The sequence below is a fragment of the Scatophagus argus genome, chromosome 20 (assembly GCF_020382885.2).
Source record: "Scatophagus argus isolate fScaArg1 chromosome 20, fScaArg1.pri, whole genome shotgun sequence".
In the NCBI taxonomy this organism is placed as follows: Eukaryota; Metazoa; Chordata; class Actinopteri; family Scatophagidae; genus Scatophagus; species Scatophagus argus.
This window is the reverse complement of record NC_058512.1, coordinates 20,157,648-20,174,751: the sequence shown is the minus strand read 5'-3', so window position 1 is coordinate 20,174,751 and position 17,104 is coordinate 20,157,648. Positions and strand designations below refer to the sequence as shown.

The window sequence follows — 17,104 nt, the reverse complement described above, 5'->3', positions numbered from 1 at the left end:
ACATCTCGAGTTGAGCCAACTAAGCAAACAGCTTTGCATTTTTAATGGTCTTACAATTAAACTGGTCAAACCAACACAGGTAAATCCCTTTAAGTATAAAAATTATGTATCCTCGGTTCATATTGTCCAGCCTTGTTTCAAAACTGTTGGGGAAAGTTATTTAGTGTGGGGTTCCCTTAGGTGATAAGGTTTCATTTACTTAAATGTGAACTATTCACAACATTCATTTTTTTGTAGCTACCCAACTTCATTTGAAGTGTTTTGTTGTTAAATTGTCTTATTTCCCATGCTGCTCAGTCATGTTGATGCTATATGTATGTGCAGATACTACAATGACAGTAAGCACAGGAAGCTGGAGGAGTTACGCTCCAGCAGAGACCATCGGCCAGACATGAGGGATCATTCCCATTCAGACCACCGCTCTTCCTACCGCTACCACTCAGACTGGCAGACAGAGCAGCGAGCCTCAGCCAGCGGGCCCCGTTCTCCCCGAGACCAGCGCTCACCCTATGACTCCCGGTCACCCATGGGACACCGCTCACCTTTTGACTACTCGTCAGACCACAAGAGCACACCAGAGCAAATCTGGAGCAGCCGCAAGACATAACAGAAGCTGCCTGGGTCTGCTAGTAGCAGCCATAGACTCAGCAACACAGCAAATGCCTTACAGGAACTGTTGACTCCAACCTGAAACTGTTTGAAGTACTGTGTATCAGTCAGTTTAGCATGGCTGTCATCTCCTTGCTTCAGCTGCAGCTCATCTCTGGAACCTTGGAGATCAGCACCAGGGAGGGGCTCAAACCAGGCAGCAGATTTAAAAAAAAAAAAAAAAAAAAAATGAAAGCATATTTTTGTATTCAAGAGTTTAAAGCTGCATTGTTGTGTAGGTTCAACAGCTTGCAGCAGATTTTTTTTTGTTATTTTTATAAACCTTTTTTTAACCTTGGAAACAGAAACAATTGACCCTGAATGCTGCCTCCTGTTTCTACCAACCCATGACACTGGATCCTGTGTTTGAGTGTTTGTATTTGTTGATCTGTCTATCTGTCTCTGTCTATCATGGGTAATGTTATTAGCTACCTTAACTTAAGTGTTAACTCAGTGAGAAGTCAGTTGTCACATGAATCACATTACAAATTGATGTAAAGATGTCTGGTTGAATCCAGTCTGGGCTCAGGCTCACCATTTTAAGTACCTCATTTACAGCATTTCTCATTCCTCAGCAGGTTTTCTTTTTTCCACCAGGTGTGGATTATTTAATAACATATTTTAGCTGTATTAAAAAAAGGATTTTCTCTCTTTCTTTTTTTTTCTTTCCTTTTGAGCAACTTATATCATGTTTTTCATTCAGAATACTGTTGTAAATTTTTGTAAAATAGTAAATCAGTGGTTCTTGTTCCTCAGGTGTTTGGATTTATTATGACTGCTTTTCCCCATTAACTCAGGCATTTTTGTCATTCTACGAGTGAGGTTCTGTATAATAGTTCTTTCATGATAATTGCTTTCAGAATGTAACTTTTGGTAAAGGGAAAGTTCTTCAGTGAAGCTCACTTTTATTCACTAGTGTTTAGTTCTTTTGCCTCATTGTGTGGAAATGGGTAAGTTGGAAGGAACTTAATTTTAAAATCAATCTGAAAAAAGACAGTTGTCTTTCAGTAGAAGTACCTGTTAGATCTTAAATAAACTAGAGTTTTTTAAATATTTTGTTTCTTTCATTTTATTTTCAGTGTAGGCAATAATAATGTCAATGTTTCTATGCAGCCAAGTATATTTTTGGTGAACCACCCAACTGAATGAAGTCACTGTTACGTTTCACACTGTTGTACATAAATTTCCTCTATATTTCAAAATGAATTTACGCTGAAAGTGCATGAATTTTTATGAACTGTTTTATATAGTTGTTTATGAAGCCATTAAAATCAATCTCTGAACTCGCTCATACAAGTCAGAAAAGTGTTAAGTGTTTTTTATACTGCCAGAGAGGTTGATTTCATTACACTTTATCACAAGTAAAGTTCTAGACAGTATCTGTTGAGATAGCAAATAATTTCTGTTTACATTTTTATCTCACCTGTTTCACACAAAAGGCACAGCAGAAACAAAATCATTAATCCATTAATTGTACTCAGATTATGAGTAAACCTTTTGTGTTGGGATAGGATCACCATGAAGAACATTAACTATAAAAGTGTTTTTCAAAGCAGTGAATTGCCACATCAGAGCTTATATTTGCCCCATTTTGCCCCACAACGAACAAGCTGTAAGAATAACAGGACGCAAAGATCATTTCTTTGTGTTCCTTCTCATTAAGACTTACAATAACCTAATAATATTCTTTACCTCCAACTGTAGAATCAAAAATTTACTGGCACTGTGCCCATCTCTTGTTTTGGCCTCTTCTAACAGGACAATGAACTATGCAGTTTAAAAAAACTTGCAGATGTTTCAAAAACAATGACTTTCATTTGCACAATTTCAGTGCCAGCACTTCCGAAAACTATTTATGGTAGTCAAAATGGTGATCTTACTTAAAAAAAAAAAAACTTTTCACTGTCTTTTTTTTACCTCACGGTTCAGTATAAGGGCCAATACTTTTCACTCTCTACATGCTTCTCCTTTGTCAGGATGTTCTAAAAACTATATATACATGTATATATATATATATATATAATCTGCATGAATTCTTGAGTCATGGCTAAAAATGTGTTTAGTGAAGTCACAGTCACCGTTGACCACCAAAATGTGATCAGTTCATCCTTGGGTCCAAGTGGATAATTGTGTTAAATCTGAAAAAATTCCCTCAAGGTCTCCCTCAGATATTGTGTTCTTGCGAATGGGACAGACCAACTAACAACCCGAAAACGTAATTCCTCAGCCACAGCTATCAACAGTGTGGAGACATAAAAATTAACTATACAAATTTAGAAATCCAAGAAATAATAATATACAATGCATCCAGAAAGTATTTAGACCACTTCGCTTTTTCCACATTTTGTTATGTGCCTCATTCCAAAATGGATTAAATTATTATTATTATCCATATATGCACACATATATTTACATATATATGTGTATATCTAGGGGGCCAGTTTCGAATGTGTGCATATATGTTGGAAAATATATGTGGCATAGATAAAAAACATATATGGTCATATATTTTCTTTCCGTGCGGGTGACCTCCAGTTCACACTGGTTCGGTTTGCAGCCAAGTGTGAAGCAGCTGGGATGAAGATCAGCAGCTCTAAATCTGAGGCCATGGTTATCATTCGGAAAAGAGTGGATCTCCTACTCCGGGTTGGAGGAGAGTTGCTGCCCCAAATGGAGGAGTATCTCGGGGTTTTGTTCATGAGTGAGGGTAAAATGGAGCGAGAGATTGACAGGCGGGTCGGAGTAGTGTCTGCTGTAATGCGGACACTGTGCCGGTATGTCGTGGTGAGGAGAGAGTCGAGATCTCGATTTACCAGTCTGGCTTAAGAACGCCTTGGTATCCCCCCGGACATGTTGGTGGAAGTGGCCAGGGAGAGGACAATCTTGGCTTCCCTGCTGACGATGCTGCCCTTGCGAACTGGGTTTGGATAGGCGGAAGAAGGCGAGACGAGACGTGACGAGACATCCATTTGTTATACTGCTTATCCGTCAGGGCCACAGGAGGGCTGGAGCCTATCCCAGCTGACTACGGGCAATAGGTGGGACACACCCTGGACTGACTGCCAGTCAGTCACAGGGCTGACACACAAACACAGACAACCACACACACATACAATCACACCTAGGTGCAATGTAGAGAAGACAATTAACCTAACTTGTATGGTTTTTTTTTTTGTTTTGGGGGTGGGGGGGCACACGCAGGCACAGGGAAAGCATGCAAACTTCACACAGAAGGCCCCAGACCGGGATCCGGCGACAGGGCCCATGGTGCAGTGGTTACGGCACCACCGTGGGCCCTATGTGTGAAACCAAATATTTCTGAGTATGCTACTCAGTTATGATACACAAACAACAGAATGTTCCCTGAAACAAGAATTGTTTGCTGGGTTATCAAATGGGGGTCAAAGGTCTAATTTGTGTCAGTTTAGGGGTCCTCAATGTGAAAAGTGTGAGAGCCCCTGGATTAATCAACTAATTTAAAAGAAAGAAAAAAAGTCCTTTATTGATTAAAAAAATTGTGTTAGCAGCTAGTAAATAAATTGCTAGCAACTAGTCTACATTATGCCTGGAGCTGTGTAGATAAGTGTAGTAAGGGGTTGGCCTCCAGTCATACTGACATGAGCCTGCCAAGGTAATAGGGAACATTTTTGGAAGAGATGTTGAATGCTCTTGTTCTTGTCACAATTTACTATCACATGGAAATGTTTGTGTGCTACTGTCAAGAGAATACACTATATAGAGAAACTGACCGTTTCCTTAAAAATACGGACTGAACAATTCATAACACATTTCTAAAAGATATGTATATACTTTAAAGGATGTGGCCCACTGTCTGTGTAATCAAACGCCCTGTTTTATACAGACATAAGACTCATACTTACCCTTGTAATTTTTTTTTACCTGAAGACCTTGACAGGTTGTTATCTACAATCATGAGTTCTGACTGTTAAAGTCAGAAAATAATCTTCAGGCATGCCTTTTGTAAATGCTTTTTACAGTCAGTCCAATCTCAAAAAGTCTGAAAATGACTTGTGATAAACAACGTTATTTAGGCTAGTTAAATCCACACTTTATATCACTTTTAATGAATGAAAATAGTAAATGAGTTTTAGAGATAAGTAGATCAATTTAAGCATAAAAGAATAACATAATTGTTTTTAGAAATTTCCATTTTTGTAATTGTAGCACACAAAGTGTTGAAAAAATCTAAATCAGAGAACTACTTCAGCATGTTTGTTTTTATTTAGTTCATAATGCACATCAGGGCAAGAGGACAGTGATCTGCCAGGTCTCCGTAAGTTAAAGAAGTAAACTGACCGGGGGGATGGCTTAATTGGTACATGTGACCCATGTGTAACATTTAATACAGATTGGATGAAGATTAAGGTTACATACTGAACACAAAATCTTAAAAACAAGCAAGGCAACATTTCTTGTTTAAGTCAACTCCAGAGACGACACTTTGGGCAGCCTCCGGCTTAGGAGCTCTTCTTTTCCTCGAACATGATGTTTGCTGTGGCTCTCTTGGCTGTGGACAAATCACAGGCAATATCAGATGTAATGTTTTGTTAACAAGAGTCTGATAGCTGTCAGTGAAACTGAGCACTTCCTGCAGATGTTTCACATAACAAGCCTGGCACAAGAATGAGAGAATGCCCTCTGAGCCATTGGAAAACTTTTTATTGTGAAACATCTGTGCAGGAATGTTCATAGACATTAGCTTACATTAGCTTAGCACTGTAAACACAAAAAAGGCAAAGCTGATATGACTGCCAGTAATTAGTGAATAACCACAGTATTTGTGCTGAAAAATAAGGAGGATTGCATTACTGTTTTTTGCTAACTGAATTAGTGCTGCGGAATGGACATCAAACTGAATTTTCAAGAAAAACGGTAAACTTGCAAGAAATATTTGCTGAATATGCTTCAACAGCAAATTAGGAGCACACCAAAAAGCAGGGTTACTTCTTAATAAAACAGGGCTGATAGAAGTAAAAATAAAAGCCTGCCTTTTGTCATGGCTACAACAGTAAGTACAGCGTTCCGAGTGTTCCCTTCCCTTATATTTCCTCATTCCTTGATCCACAGTTAAACCCGGAAGTCATTCCAATAGGCTCTCTTGAATGCTGTCCCAAATCTTTTGGGACTCTGAGGAGCCATGATCAAGGATACATGAGAGCAGCCTTCACGGAATTTATTTTATCAACTGACACTCAGTGACAGATTTTGAAAGGACAGATTTAATTCTGCAGCTGACAGAACTGATCTGATACATCATAAAATAATCTATGTCAGCATAATTGTAGGGACAACAAAAGGACCACAAATAACTTTGTTAATTTATTAGAAAGGTTTTTTCCATTCATGGTAGATTATTATTATTTCTTTTGAACATTATTTCCAATGAACTTTTATTAATGGTACAGTTAAGGTCAGACAGGCTGCCTTTTTACATAATTTGAGATGTGATGCGAGGCTGATAATTCCTAAGCATAAATAATTAAAATTTACCCTTAAACATTTAGCCTAATCATTTTCAGTGTCCAAAATAAACCATATTCACATTCTGGGCTACTAAATAATGAATTCACAACAAATACAGATACAAAAGTATTCTGTTAGAAAATATGGTTCCCGTGCCTCCGAGCAGGATACAGTACACAGTACAGAGGGCAGAATGCAGCTTGTTATTAACATGCATGCACATGTTTATTAAACAAGTAAAGGCTAAAAAGACGCAAGAGAAGAAAAGTGGATGTAATTTAATTTAATTGGAATTTGGATGTATTCCTGTCATATACGACGTTGCTTAGTTTGGCTTTAGGAGTTTTGTCTGAGGGTGTTGATGGGTTTGAAGTGTACTGGAATGTCATATCTGGAGAAAATCCTCTGTAGTCGTTCAGACACGGTCCTGTTACTTCCTTGGCCTTTTGAAGATTTGATAAAGGCCTATTTGGGGTAACTACAGGTCCTAAGTGCTGTTTTGATGTATGTGTGCTCCTTCTTTATGCCCTCTGCCTTTGTGGGAACATGGTCCGCCCAGTGGAGAAGAGCTCTGATGACTCCCCGTTTGTGTTCTTGTGGATGGTGAGAGTCAAAGAGCAAGTACTGGTCCATGTGTGTTGGTTTCCAGTACACCATGATGTTAAGACTCCTGTCCTCCTCAATAGGTACCCCACAGTCCAAAAATGGCAGCCTGTTATCTGTGACATCCTCCCGTGTGAACTTTATGTTGTTGATATGTTCAGTGAAGGCTTCTACCTCATGGGATTTAATTTTGACCCAGATGCTGTCCACATACCGGAACCAGTGCCTAGGTGTTGTGCCCTTGAAGAAGTTCAAAGCTTTCTTCTCAACTTCTTTCATGTGGAGGTTGGCCACAATGGGAAACATCGGAGAGCCCATGGCACAACCATGTTTCTGTCTGCAGAAATGTTAAATTGGAAAAACATGGTGGTCAGACAGAGGTCGAGAAGTTGGAAAATCCGGTCCGAGGTAAAATTTGCTCATGTGTGTAGGGTATGGTCCCGTAGAATTCATTCAACCAAGTCACATGATGAAAGGATGAAAGGGTGGTCTGACGAGCCACACTATGGCTGTGGTTGGCAGGTGAGTCACTCACACCTGGACACATGAGACTCTAAGGAGTCACTTGATGGCCTGTGGGGGAAAACGACCCATTCAACTCCTTTGCAGTCACATATTGGCTGGGTGGATCTACCATCTAGACAACAGGTTTAATACCTGGGACTTCCAACCAGTTAATTAGAACTGAAGCATCCTTTTGGATGAGAGGTGAAACATCTATGCTTTACACTGAAGTCCAGTTGTCACCACTTAAGCTCTTCTACACAAGATGACCTGGGCCACTGAGAATCAACACAGACATATTGCCTTGCATTTTGAGAGGGAGTCCCTTCAGTTGGTGTGGGAATATGAGAGGATGTCAAGGAAGCTAGCGGATTACAGAAATCATCTCCGCTTCAACTTGAAATGCAGACAACAAAACTGATTCCCAAAAGCATACTTGGATGTTGGGCCTGTGAATATTCTCATTCATCCAGGTCATGGTTATCTCAAGGAAATTCAATCGAATGCAACTGGACTTAGTTATTTGTCTTTGAAGACGTTTCACCTCTCATCCAAGAGGCTTCATCAGTTCATGCTCGCTTGACTAGGCTGGGACTAGTCTGGGACTAGTCCCAGCCTAGTCAAGCGGTGAAACGTCTTCAAAGACAAATAACTAAGTCCAGTTGCATTCGATTGAATTTCCTTGAGATATACTTGGATGTTGGGAATGTTGGGCTCTCTCTTTTTACAATTTAATTAAAGAGTTTGGTCTAGACCTGCTCAAATTGGAAAGTGTCATGAGATAACTTTTGTTGTGAATTGGCGCTATATAAATAAACTGAATTGAATTGAATTGAATACTCACTGGATCCACCCTTAAAGGACAGAGAGCCGAACAGATGCTGGCCAAAGCACAGAACCAGCTGCTGAGGATCTGGCAGGTTCATTTCACCATCGATGCACTTAAATACAAAATGGACCACATCCTCCACCAACTCACAGCGCTTTTACCGACCCTAGTTATAGAGAAGGTCACAAGATTCATCAATAGGGCTCAGTTTTCACAACATCAAAGAAGCAAAGAACATCAGTGTCACATCTTATGTTTAAGTTATGCTTTGTCTTTTGTTTTTTTATGGTCATGTCATGTTTCATGTTAGTCTTGTCATGTGTTTCCATGTATTAGGCTCTAAGTCTTTGTCATGTCCTGTTTTATTTTGAAAGCGTCACTTCCCCTGTGTGTCTCTTTTTCATGTAGCTTTGCTTTTGGTTATCCTGACTGCTTTCTCCTCCTTTAATGTGTTGCACCTGTGTCTTATTGTCTTGTCTATTTAGTCCTCGTCTTCCCTGTCATTCTTTGGCGGATCGTTTTCTGTTTCATGTTGTCAAGCCAGGATATTCTTGTTTCACCTGTCAAGATTTTTGCCACAGTAAGTGTGTGCTTGTTAGATAGTTTTTTTTGTTTAAATTAAAGATTACTATTTCGGATTCCTGCCTCCCAGCCTTTTTGACACTGCATTGGGTTCAGCCCTCTGCACACTTCTTGACAGAACAATTCGACCAAAAGTGAACCCCACAAAGTCTCTATTTCGGGGCACCAGGCTGGCAATCAGGCTTCCCAGTTTGGGCCACCACTGAAAGGTGCACACGAGCCGCTTGAGGTCCAGGGTTAGCCTGCAGTCAGCGACAGGCTCCCCACAACTGCGGACCAGGCCATCTGCCGCCGTGGAGACCAGCACTCCAGTCCCGACTCCGCAGACCAGGCTGCCTGTCGCCATCGAGACCAGCGCTCCAGTCCGGACTCTGCGGACCAGCACTCCAGTCCCGACTCCACGAGCCAGGCCATCCGCCCCCGTGGTCCACTGCCCTCCATTGCCGTCTCGGGTCTCCACACCTCAGTGGACGGGCCGCAGCCCACTGTTCCAGGGCTGGGTCGGCCTGCACTCAACGCCTCAGCTGTTGAGCCACAGCTCACTGTTCCCTCGCCACAGCAGACCTCCACAGCAGGATTCCATGCCACAGAAGGATTCCATGCCATAGCATGCCCTTGACACAGCAGACCAGGACGCCATGCCTCGCCAGGACTCCATGCCATGTCTTGTCAGGTCGCCATGTCAGGCCTCCAAGATACGTCTCGTCAGGTCGCCACGACAGGTCTCCATGCCACATGTCGTCAGATCGCCACGTCAGGCCTCCATGCCACGTCTTGTCAAGTCGCCATGTCTCGTCAGATCGCCCCAGAGCCCAATCTTCAGCCTGCAAGGGTCCCAGCGGCGGCTTAGGGATCAGCCATTCATCCAGGCCCTGCATTCAGGCAGATCACCGGAAGTCTCGTGCTGGGTCCAGGCCCAGCATTTGGGCAGACCACCTGAGGCATGATGCCCATGCCCTGCACCCAGGCTGATTCCTTAACTTGTGTTTTTGTTGCTCCTTGGTTTCCCCAAACAGTTTTTGTGGATCCCTTGACACAGTAAGTGTGTGCTTGTTTGAGAGTTGTTTTTTTGTTTAAATTAAAGATTTTACTATTTCGGATTCCTGCCTCCCAGCCTTTTTTAGCCCTCTGCGTCAGCGACGCTTCTTGACAATCAGACCCACAAGTTTCAGATTTTTCAGGCTAGAACATATCACAGGACTTCACCATCCGCTTCAACTGAACCACACAGGAACAACATCACTTCAATGGACAATCAGAACACAAGGGTCAGGGACCTTTCTGACAGGCTTCTCACCAGACTGGAAAAAGACATACTAGCCAAGGGACTAATAACAATAACAGATCCACTGTCTATCAGGCTAAAATGACCTTGCTTCTCAGTGATGAAACCACCTATGAGACACTGAGACGAGACCCCACAAACAGCTGTAAGAAGAAAGTCATAGACAGTTTGAATCAGCTGGAAAAGGACATCATCAACCGCCAGTACCCCGGATAGGCCACACCATGCATATATAGTCTCCCCAAAATACACTCCCCAGATGCAATGGTGTCATTCAACGTCCCTTCACTCTTTATATGTATACCCACATCTGAAGCTGTGATCACTGTCAGGGAGCGCCATCTACAGGACCATACTCTACATGCCAGAACAAATTTTACCCCAGACCAGATCTGCAAACTTCTCGACCTCAGTCTAACCACCTTGTATTTCCAATTTAACAGGAGCTTCTGCAGACAGAAGTATGGCTGTGCCATAGGCTCTCCAGTGTTTTCCAAAAAGTTTGGAAGGGAGCTTTGCATTCCTTCATTGGCACGTCACTGGTTCAAGTATGTGGACAACACCTGGGTCAAAATTAAATCCCATGAGGTAGAAGCCTTCACTAAACATATCAGCTCTGTTGACAACAACATCAAGTTCACATGGGAGGATGTCAAAGATAACAGGCTGCCATTTTTGGACTGTGGGGCACATATTGAGGACGGCAGGAGTCTTAACATCGAGGTGTACCAGAAAGCAATGCACATGGACCAGTACCTGCTCTTTGACTCTCACCACCCACAAGAACACAAACTGGGAGTCATCAGAGCTCTTCATCACCGGACGGACCATGTTCCCACAAAGGCTTATCAGAGTTTTATTTCCATTACTTTGAAATACAGTATGCTGTATGGGCTGCATGTGCAATAAACACTACATAAACGTGTTGATTTACTCACCTTCATCTTTGATTTTGTCAGCAGCTTCTGATGCCTTGTCTTTGAGGTTCTTCACCACGTCATCAATCTTGGCTTCATTCTTGAGGAAAAATGGTCGAATGATGCGGTTATAAATTTGGAGTGATCCATTGGAGGAAGTCGGAGCCATACACCACACCAAGAAGGCACACTGGGGAAGAAGACAAGAGCTCTCTCATCAAACAAGAAAAGGAACCAGACTATACTAATTATTCTAATTTTAAATTAGTCCAGTTACTTCACTTTATAAGGCCCTCAACTACAGCAAAGTTTGTGCTGATTGATTTGCACAGAAATCAATTTGTGAAGTTGTGAACATAATTACATCTGAGAAAGTACCAATGTTAAAATAATAATACCACACTGTACAAACTATGACTGGTCTTCTATTTTATGTGATATCATTAGATCATTATAACACACATTAATGCAAAAGTTGTAATCGGTTGAGGTGGGTGTCACTTTGAACTATTCTGTATAGGACTGCAACTAATAATTATTTTAATAATAGATTAACCTGCTAATTCAGAAAATACTGAGAAATGCCATCACAGTTACCTAGAGCTCAAAGTGACAACCTTGTAATGCTTGTTTTGAAAGCAACAGTCTTAACTTGATAAATGAATGTTAGTGGAACCATGAGAAATGTTTTTACATCAAAGATTACCAACAGAATTATAAAAATAGTTGCCTAATTGCTAATTAATAATAAACTAAGCATTTAGGTTACACTTGTATAAACTCGTGGTTAGTTTAATTTATAAAAAACAACCCATTTTACAAGTTCTTTGTATGCTTTGTACAAACATATTCATTTGTAAAGCAACTGGTAGCTAAAGCTGTCCAATAAATGTAATAAGTAAAAAGTACTATATAATATTTACCTCTGAAATGTAGTGAAGTAGAAGTATAAAGTGAAGAGACTTGAAAGACTTGAAAAGAAAATACCCCAGTAAAGTACAAGTAAAATTCAAATTTACTTGAGTAAATACACAGTTATATTCTAAGACTGGAAAATCATGTGTGCCCCAGTGAGTAATTAAGTCTTGTAGTCTTCAGGGGAACTTGTGCACTGTGACGGTGGCACGAGCAGCACTTGAATACCAGAATTGGGACACAGCACTGAGTGCAGGAGCAGATTCTTTGGACTGTCACGTCATAAATGAGCAGCTTTAGTTTTGTTTCAAATTTTGTTTCAAAATTTTCATTTTTTTGTGAGTGTCTCGATTTTTCTCACTGAACAATGTTGTGTTAACATTGATGTCTTTTAAAAATTAAAATGCAAACAATATTGTTAAATGGTATGTTCTGTTCATTTACGCACACAAAGTGTTAATTAGGGAAAACAAATTAGTAATTTACAATTTATACAGACAAAAGTTTTCTTCATGACACCTTCCAGTCTCTGTGTTCACCTCAGGAGGCTGTAGATCTATGATAGATCTGGTTATGTTGAGATCGCGATGTTCTATGATCATAAGAAAACAAAATGTATAAATACACCCATGATTCCACGGGCCCTCTAAGGTTTACTACTACATGTACTTGTGCATGCTTCAGGCCCATCTTTTCCCAGACCATGGTGAATTTGGTGAATTTGGTGAATTTTCTACTCATATCTGTGAAGGTGTGAGGTCACAAAATTAAATCCATAATATGCACGATTTTCCTAACAAAAAAAAACAACAACAAACAAAAAAAAACAAAGACAAAAAACAACAAGGTTTGGTCTCATACATCACTTATGACCCACTAGAAGTGTGTGGCAGATTCTGTATCTGCAGACACTTTCCATATTTTCTTATTTTCTTAGTATTTTGTTTTGCTTGGGACATTTCTGGGCGTCAGTCACTGTGTAGCCAAAAGCTAATAACACAATATCCCTATTCTATGGAGCAGTCTGCTGGGGCAGCAGCATCTCTACTGCAGACAGGAAGAGACTGGACAAAATCATTAGGAAGGCCAGCTCCATTCTCGGGAACCCCTTCAACCCACTGCAGGTGGTGGGAGAGAGAAGGATGGTAGTCAAGCTATCCTCTCTGCTGGAGAACAACTCTAACCCCCTGCATGAGACTCTGACAGCACTGGACAGCTCCTTCACTGGCAGGCTGCTTCACTTCAGCTGTGTGAAGGAGTGTTACTTTTGTCCCTGCCCCTGTGAAACCTTACAACCAGCACTGCTACCAGGAGTCCCTATGTACTCCACAAAAAACTGAATTTCAACATATCATTGTGCAATAATCCTCTATATCCTAGTGCAATACAATAACTTTTTATTGCTAATAATACTGAAATACTATAAATATCATGTATCTACAAATATCCCCATATTTTTTGTATAATTTTACTCCGCCTATCTGCACTTTTATTTTGCTGTCCTTGCTGTGACAATGACAATTTCTCTACTGCAGGACTAATAAAAGGCTTATATTGTCTTATCTTATCTTATCTTAATAAGGTTGGGGCTCTAGGAAAATGTAGCAACCAGTTTATATGCTATCTCTGTCTCTCTCCTCTACTCTCCATCTATCATAATGATCTGTAGGTCTGAGTCTGTTCAAGAGGGGTCAGGGTGGGGCTACACACTAAGACAAGCTAAGCAGAGAGGCAAACAACAGATAGGATGAAGAATAATTTGGGCTGTATTCACATTAAATCAAATCTTTTTGCCAGAATGCACTGAGGGCTAAACTCTCCCATTACTACTGCAGGGTGCAAAGAGAGGGCATGGAAATTCCAAAATTTAAAAGGTGTTCATGATGTCCAATAAAGCAATTTTCTAAACAACTGTGTGTCCAACTAAGAAGCAAAAGTAATGGTAATTACACTCTATTTGATAATCTATCCATAGGGAGGGAGCTACTGGCCACCACCGCTGTACCTGCAAACATCACCATGGTGAGCAGCTGAAAGAGTCCATAGCTGCATATTATGAATGATTAGCACATCATCAAACAACAAAATCAATCAAACATGCTTAACAGATCCAAGTTGGCTTACCTTTCCAATATAGTAGAATGGGAACCAGGAGAGGAAAATGTCTGCAAAAAACTCGGCCACACTGAACACTCCATATACCACCCAGTAGGTCAGCCATTTAGTATCATCCTCTTTGGTGGCACTTTCAATGGCCTTAATCCTATAAAGAGAGGTGAACAATATATGAGATATAATGTTAACATTATTCCTAAAAATACCATTCAGTCGAGTATGTGGTGATTCTGTTTTGCTTTTAATCTTACATTCCTTCATACATTTTATCCCTTTCCTTTTTTCTCCTTTTCCCTTCTATTTTAAATCTCTATACTGTTTGTTTCCTTACTTTTTCTTTCCAGGGTATTCCTGTCTGTTTGATATCAGGACAAAGAGAATAAAAAGTACATACATACTGCATGTATGTGGATATATAGGAAATATATGTGTCATATATGACTTATATGTATATCCACACATATGCCACAGTCAGGTGCATATATGCCAAACATAATGTCTATATCTCACTTTATTTGTAAATGATGTAATGTGTATATATGTTCAAACAAAATGTATTTATGATTGCACTTATTTTAATTCAATGCAGATTGCAGGTTGCAGAAAAAAATTCAATGTATAAGACAATAGCTTTTGATTGTTTCATTGCACGCAGCAATTTTTAAAGCGGCCTCACACTCTATTATCTATCATCAACTCGATTCGACGAGCGAACTACTGACTCATAAAGCCGAATAGAGACACCCGGCTAAGAAGGCTCGAAAGTGTGACGTACCGGAGTGGGAAAACCGCAATGCATTGTGGACTTTACGGGCAACTGAAAAGTGTATTTACGCCAGCTGCATGCGTGACACTGCTCTTGTGTTCTGTTGTTTTGTTTAAACAAGTTAAAACATGGTGCAAACGTGCTGTGTCGTTAACTGACACAATCGTTCACATGATCGCTTCGGTAAAGACGAACGATGAGGTGAGATTTTTCTCATTTCCAATGTGGAAGCAAAGCCAAGGACCTTGGCTGATCCTGGTATCTCCATGCAACTGGTGAGTGTTTACATTCATAAAAGTTTTTGCTCTTCTTTTTGCTGGAATTTTGCTACATCACGGCCTAACAAAATGAGTTCATTACAGTAAGTGGACTTTAGAATATTTTATGCAACCTAAGGTCATAGTGTTGTCATATGTTCCCTCCAGTGTATGATAAAGAACATTTTAATAAACATCCCCATACAACAAAACAGAAGTATGTTGTTCAGTAAGGGTGTTCATTCTAGAGCTTGAAAACACTATGAATAACATAACAGATTTAAAGGTACAATTACTACATTTTTGGGAGCTTTCAACTACATCTCATATCTGTAACAGGAAGTGGAATAAGATTAAATAATCAAACAACCTAATGTCTGTATCTTACTCAGTCCCCTGAAAATGGAAACTTGGTCTTCCAGCTTTTCAGACTGGATGGATAGATGTACATGATGCAACTGCAGAGCGGCACTGTTGTTGCATCATGGAGAGAAAATACATGAACATACAAGTTTTTTGTCTATGCCACGTATATTTTCCAACATATGCGCACATATTCGAAATTGCCCCCACACACGTCTTTCAAAAATATGTACATATATTTACATATACACTACATATATATATATATATATATATATGGATATATATGTACTTGTACTTGTAGTTGAAAGATATACGTAGGAGGACAATTTCGAATATGTGCACATATGTTGAAAAATATATGTTGCATAGATAAAAAACATATGTTCATGTATTTTCAGATGATGTTTTTATTGTTTTTTATAATCTGATGTGAGCTAGTGTGATGGACAATAAAATCTAAAAACATCACATTCCATCGTATGATCAGCATAACTCACAACAGAAAATACATGATCTCTCAACATAATTATGAAGAAGGAAAATTTGAAGTTGCCCTAAAATGTTATTTTTAGTCGATGCTCTGAGCAGCCATCTTGGTTTGCGAACTCGGTGTCCTCTGAGGACGACCGAGTTGATGAGTTGAAATTCCGGGTGGCGGTTTGTCCCTTCCAGCTTCGGAAGTCGGAAAACTACTCGGAACACGACTTACGATTACAAACCGATTGCAGCAATACATCATTATAGTCAGTGTTTTCAGTGGACCGCAGGAAATCAACCTTAAATGTGAAAGTCTGTCTCTCACGGGGGTGATAAAGTAACACGTTCTTTGGTTGAGACTCTGACCATTGTTCTTTCACAATAAATTTAATTATGATAATAGAATGTCAACAATATCTTAAAGTCATGAGTTACGTCAGATAACTGTGTGTGTGTGTGTGTGTGTGTGTGTGTGAGTGTGCGCGTGCACGCACGCGTGAGCGCGCTTGGGTGGGGACAGGCCCCTCCTTCACAGCGCTGCTCTAAGATAATACACTTACGATATGTAAGCTGGATAAAGAAAGCCGATGAGGTTACACAGTAGGGAGGCTCCGTAACCAATGACCAAGTAAACGGCGATGACAGCGATGACAGCTGGAACAAATCACACCAAACGTTTGTCACGCTTTTTTTCCCACGAACTGAATATATTACAGTACAGTGTACATCTTATTACAAGAACATGGCTACCACACTATTATAATATTTCAATTCTTGCTGCAGCCTGTGCCATACACCGATTACGTCCTTGATATACCGCATCTCTTCTGCTTCCGATGTATTCGTTCTGTTTTCTTTGTCTTTTTTCCATCTTCGTCCCCATCAACACTCACCGAGAGCGATGTACGTCCTGCTTACTCCAGTTTTCTTCTCGACTTTAGCCAGAATATCGGTGATGAGATTTTTTTCTTGGAGAAACTTTTCAAATCGTTCTTTAAGCCCTTGCGCCATGACTGCACTTCCTTCTTCAGCGATGCTAACGAATTACGAAATTGCACTGAATCAAACTGCGACACGCCTGCAAACATATAGCGCTGTCAACGATGCGTCAGGCGGCATTCGAGTTACAGCTTCCGATAACAATCTTCAAAATAAAACAAGGAGGTCTATTTAACACTTTAAATATTAGCGATTATCATTTTGTCAAATGTTCATCACGTTATGACAACTATCCTTGTAATGTCTTATCTTGAATGGGTTTATATGTGAAATAGTCACATCAAAATCAGCTGGGTGTGGATTAATGATATACATGATTTATAATATTTTAATATCTTATGACTGATGATTGTAATT

General features: G+C 40.2%; 2 protein-coding genes across 2 annotated transcripts in view; one reads left to right on the top strand and one right to left on the bottom strand.

The window, feature by feature from the left end:
• The window catches only part of chd1 (chromodomain helicase DNA binding protein 1), a 43,147-nt gene extending 41,199 nt beyond the window's left edge, over positions 1–1,948 (top strand). Inside the window, exon 36 of the mRNA XM_046375123.1 lies at positions 325–1,948. Within this exon, the coding sequence (XP_046231079.1) occupies positions 325–607 (283 nt within the window). The 3' untranslated portion in view covers positions 608–1,948. The remainder of the gene's footprint in view (positions 1–324) is intronic.
• A 2,923-nt stretch (positions 1,949–4,871) lies between these two features.
• Positions 4,872–16,837, bottom strand: reep5 (receptor accessory protein 5). The gene is made up of 5 exons (XM_046375178.1): positions 16,642–16,837; positions 16,309–16,402; positions 13,892–14,030; positions 10,874–11,042; positions 4,872–5,176 (listed from the first exon to the last, which is right to left on the bottom strand). The coding sequence occupies exons 1-5, from the start codon at positions 16,757–16,759 to the stop codon at positions 5,127–5,129; spliced, it is 570 nt and encodes a 189-aa protein (XP_046231134.1). The 5' UTR covers positions 16,760–16,837; the 3' UTR covers positions 4,872–5,126.
• Positions 16,838–17,104: the final 267 nt, after the last annotated feature.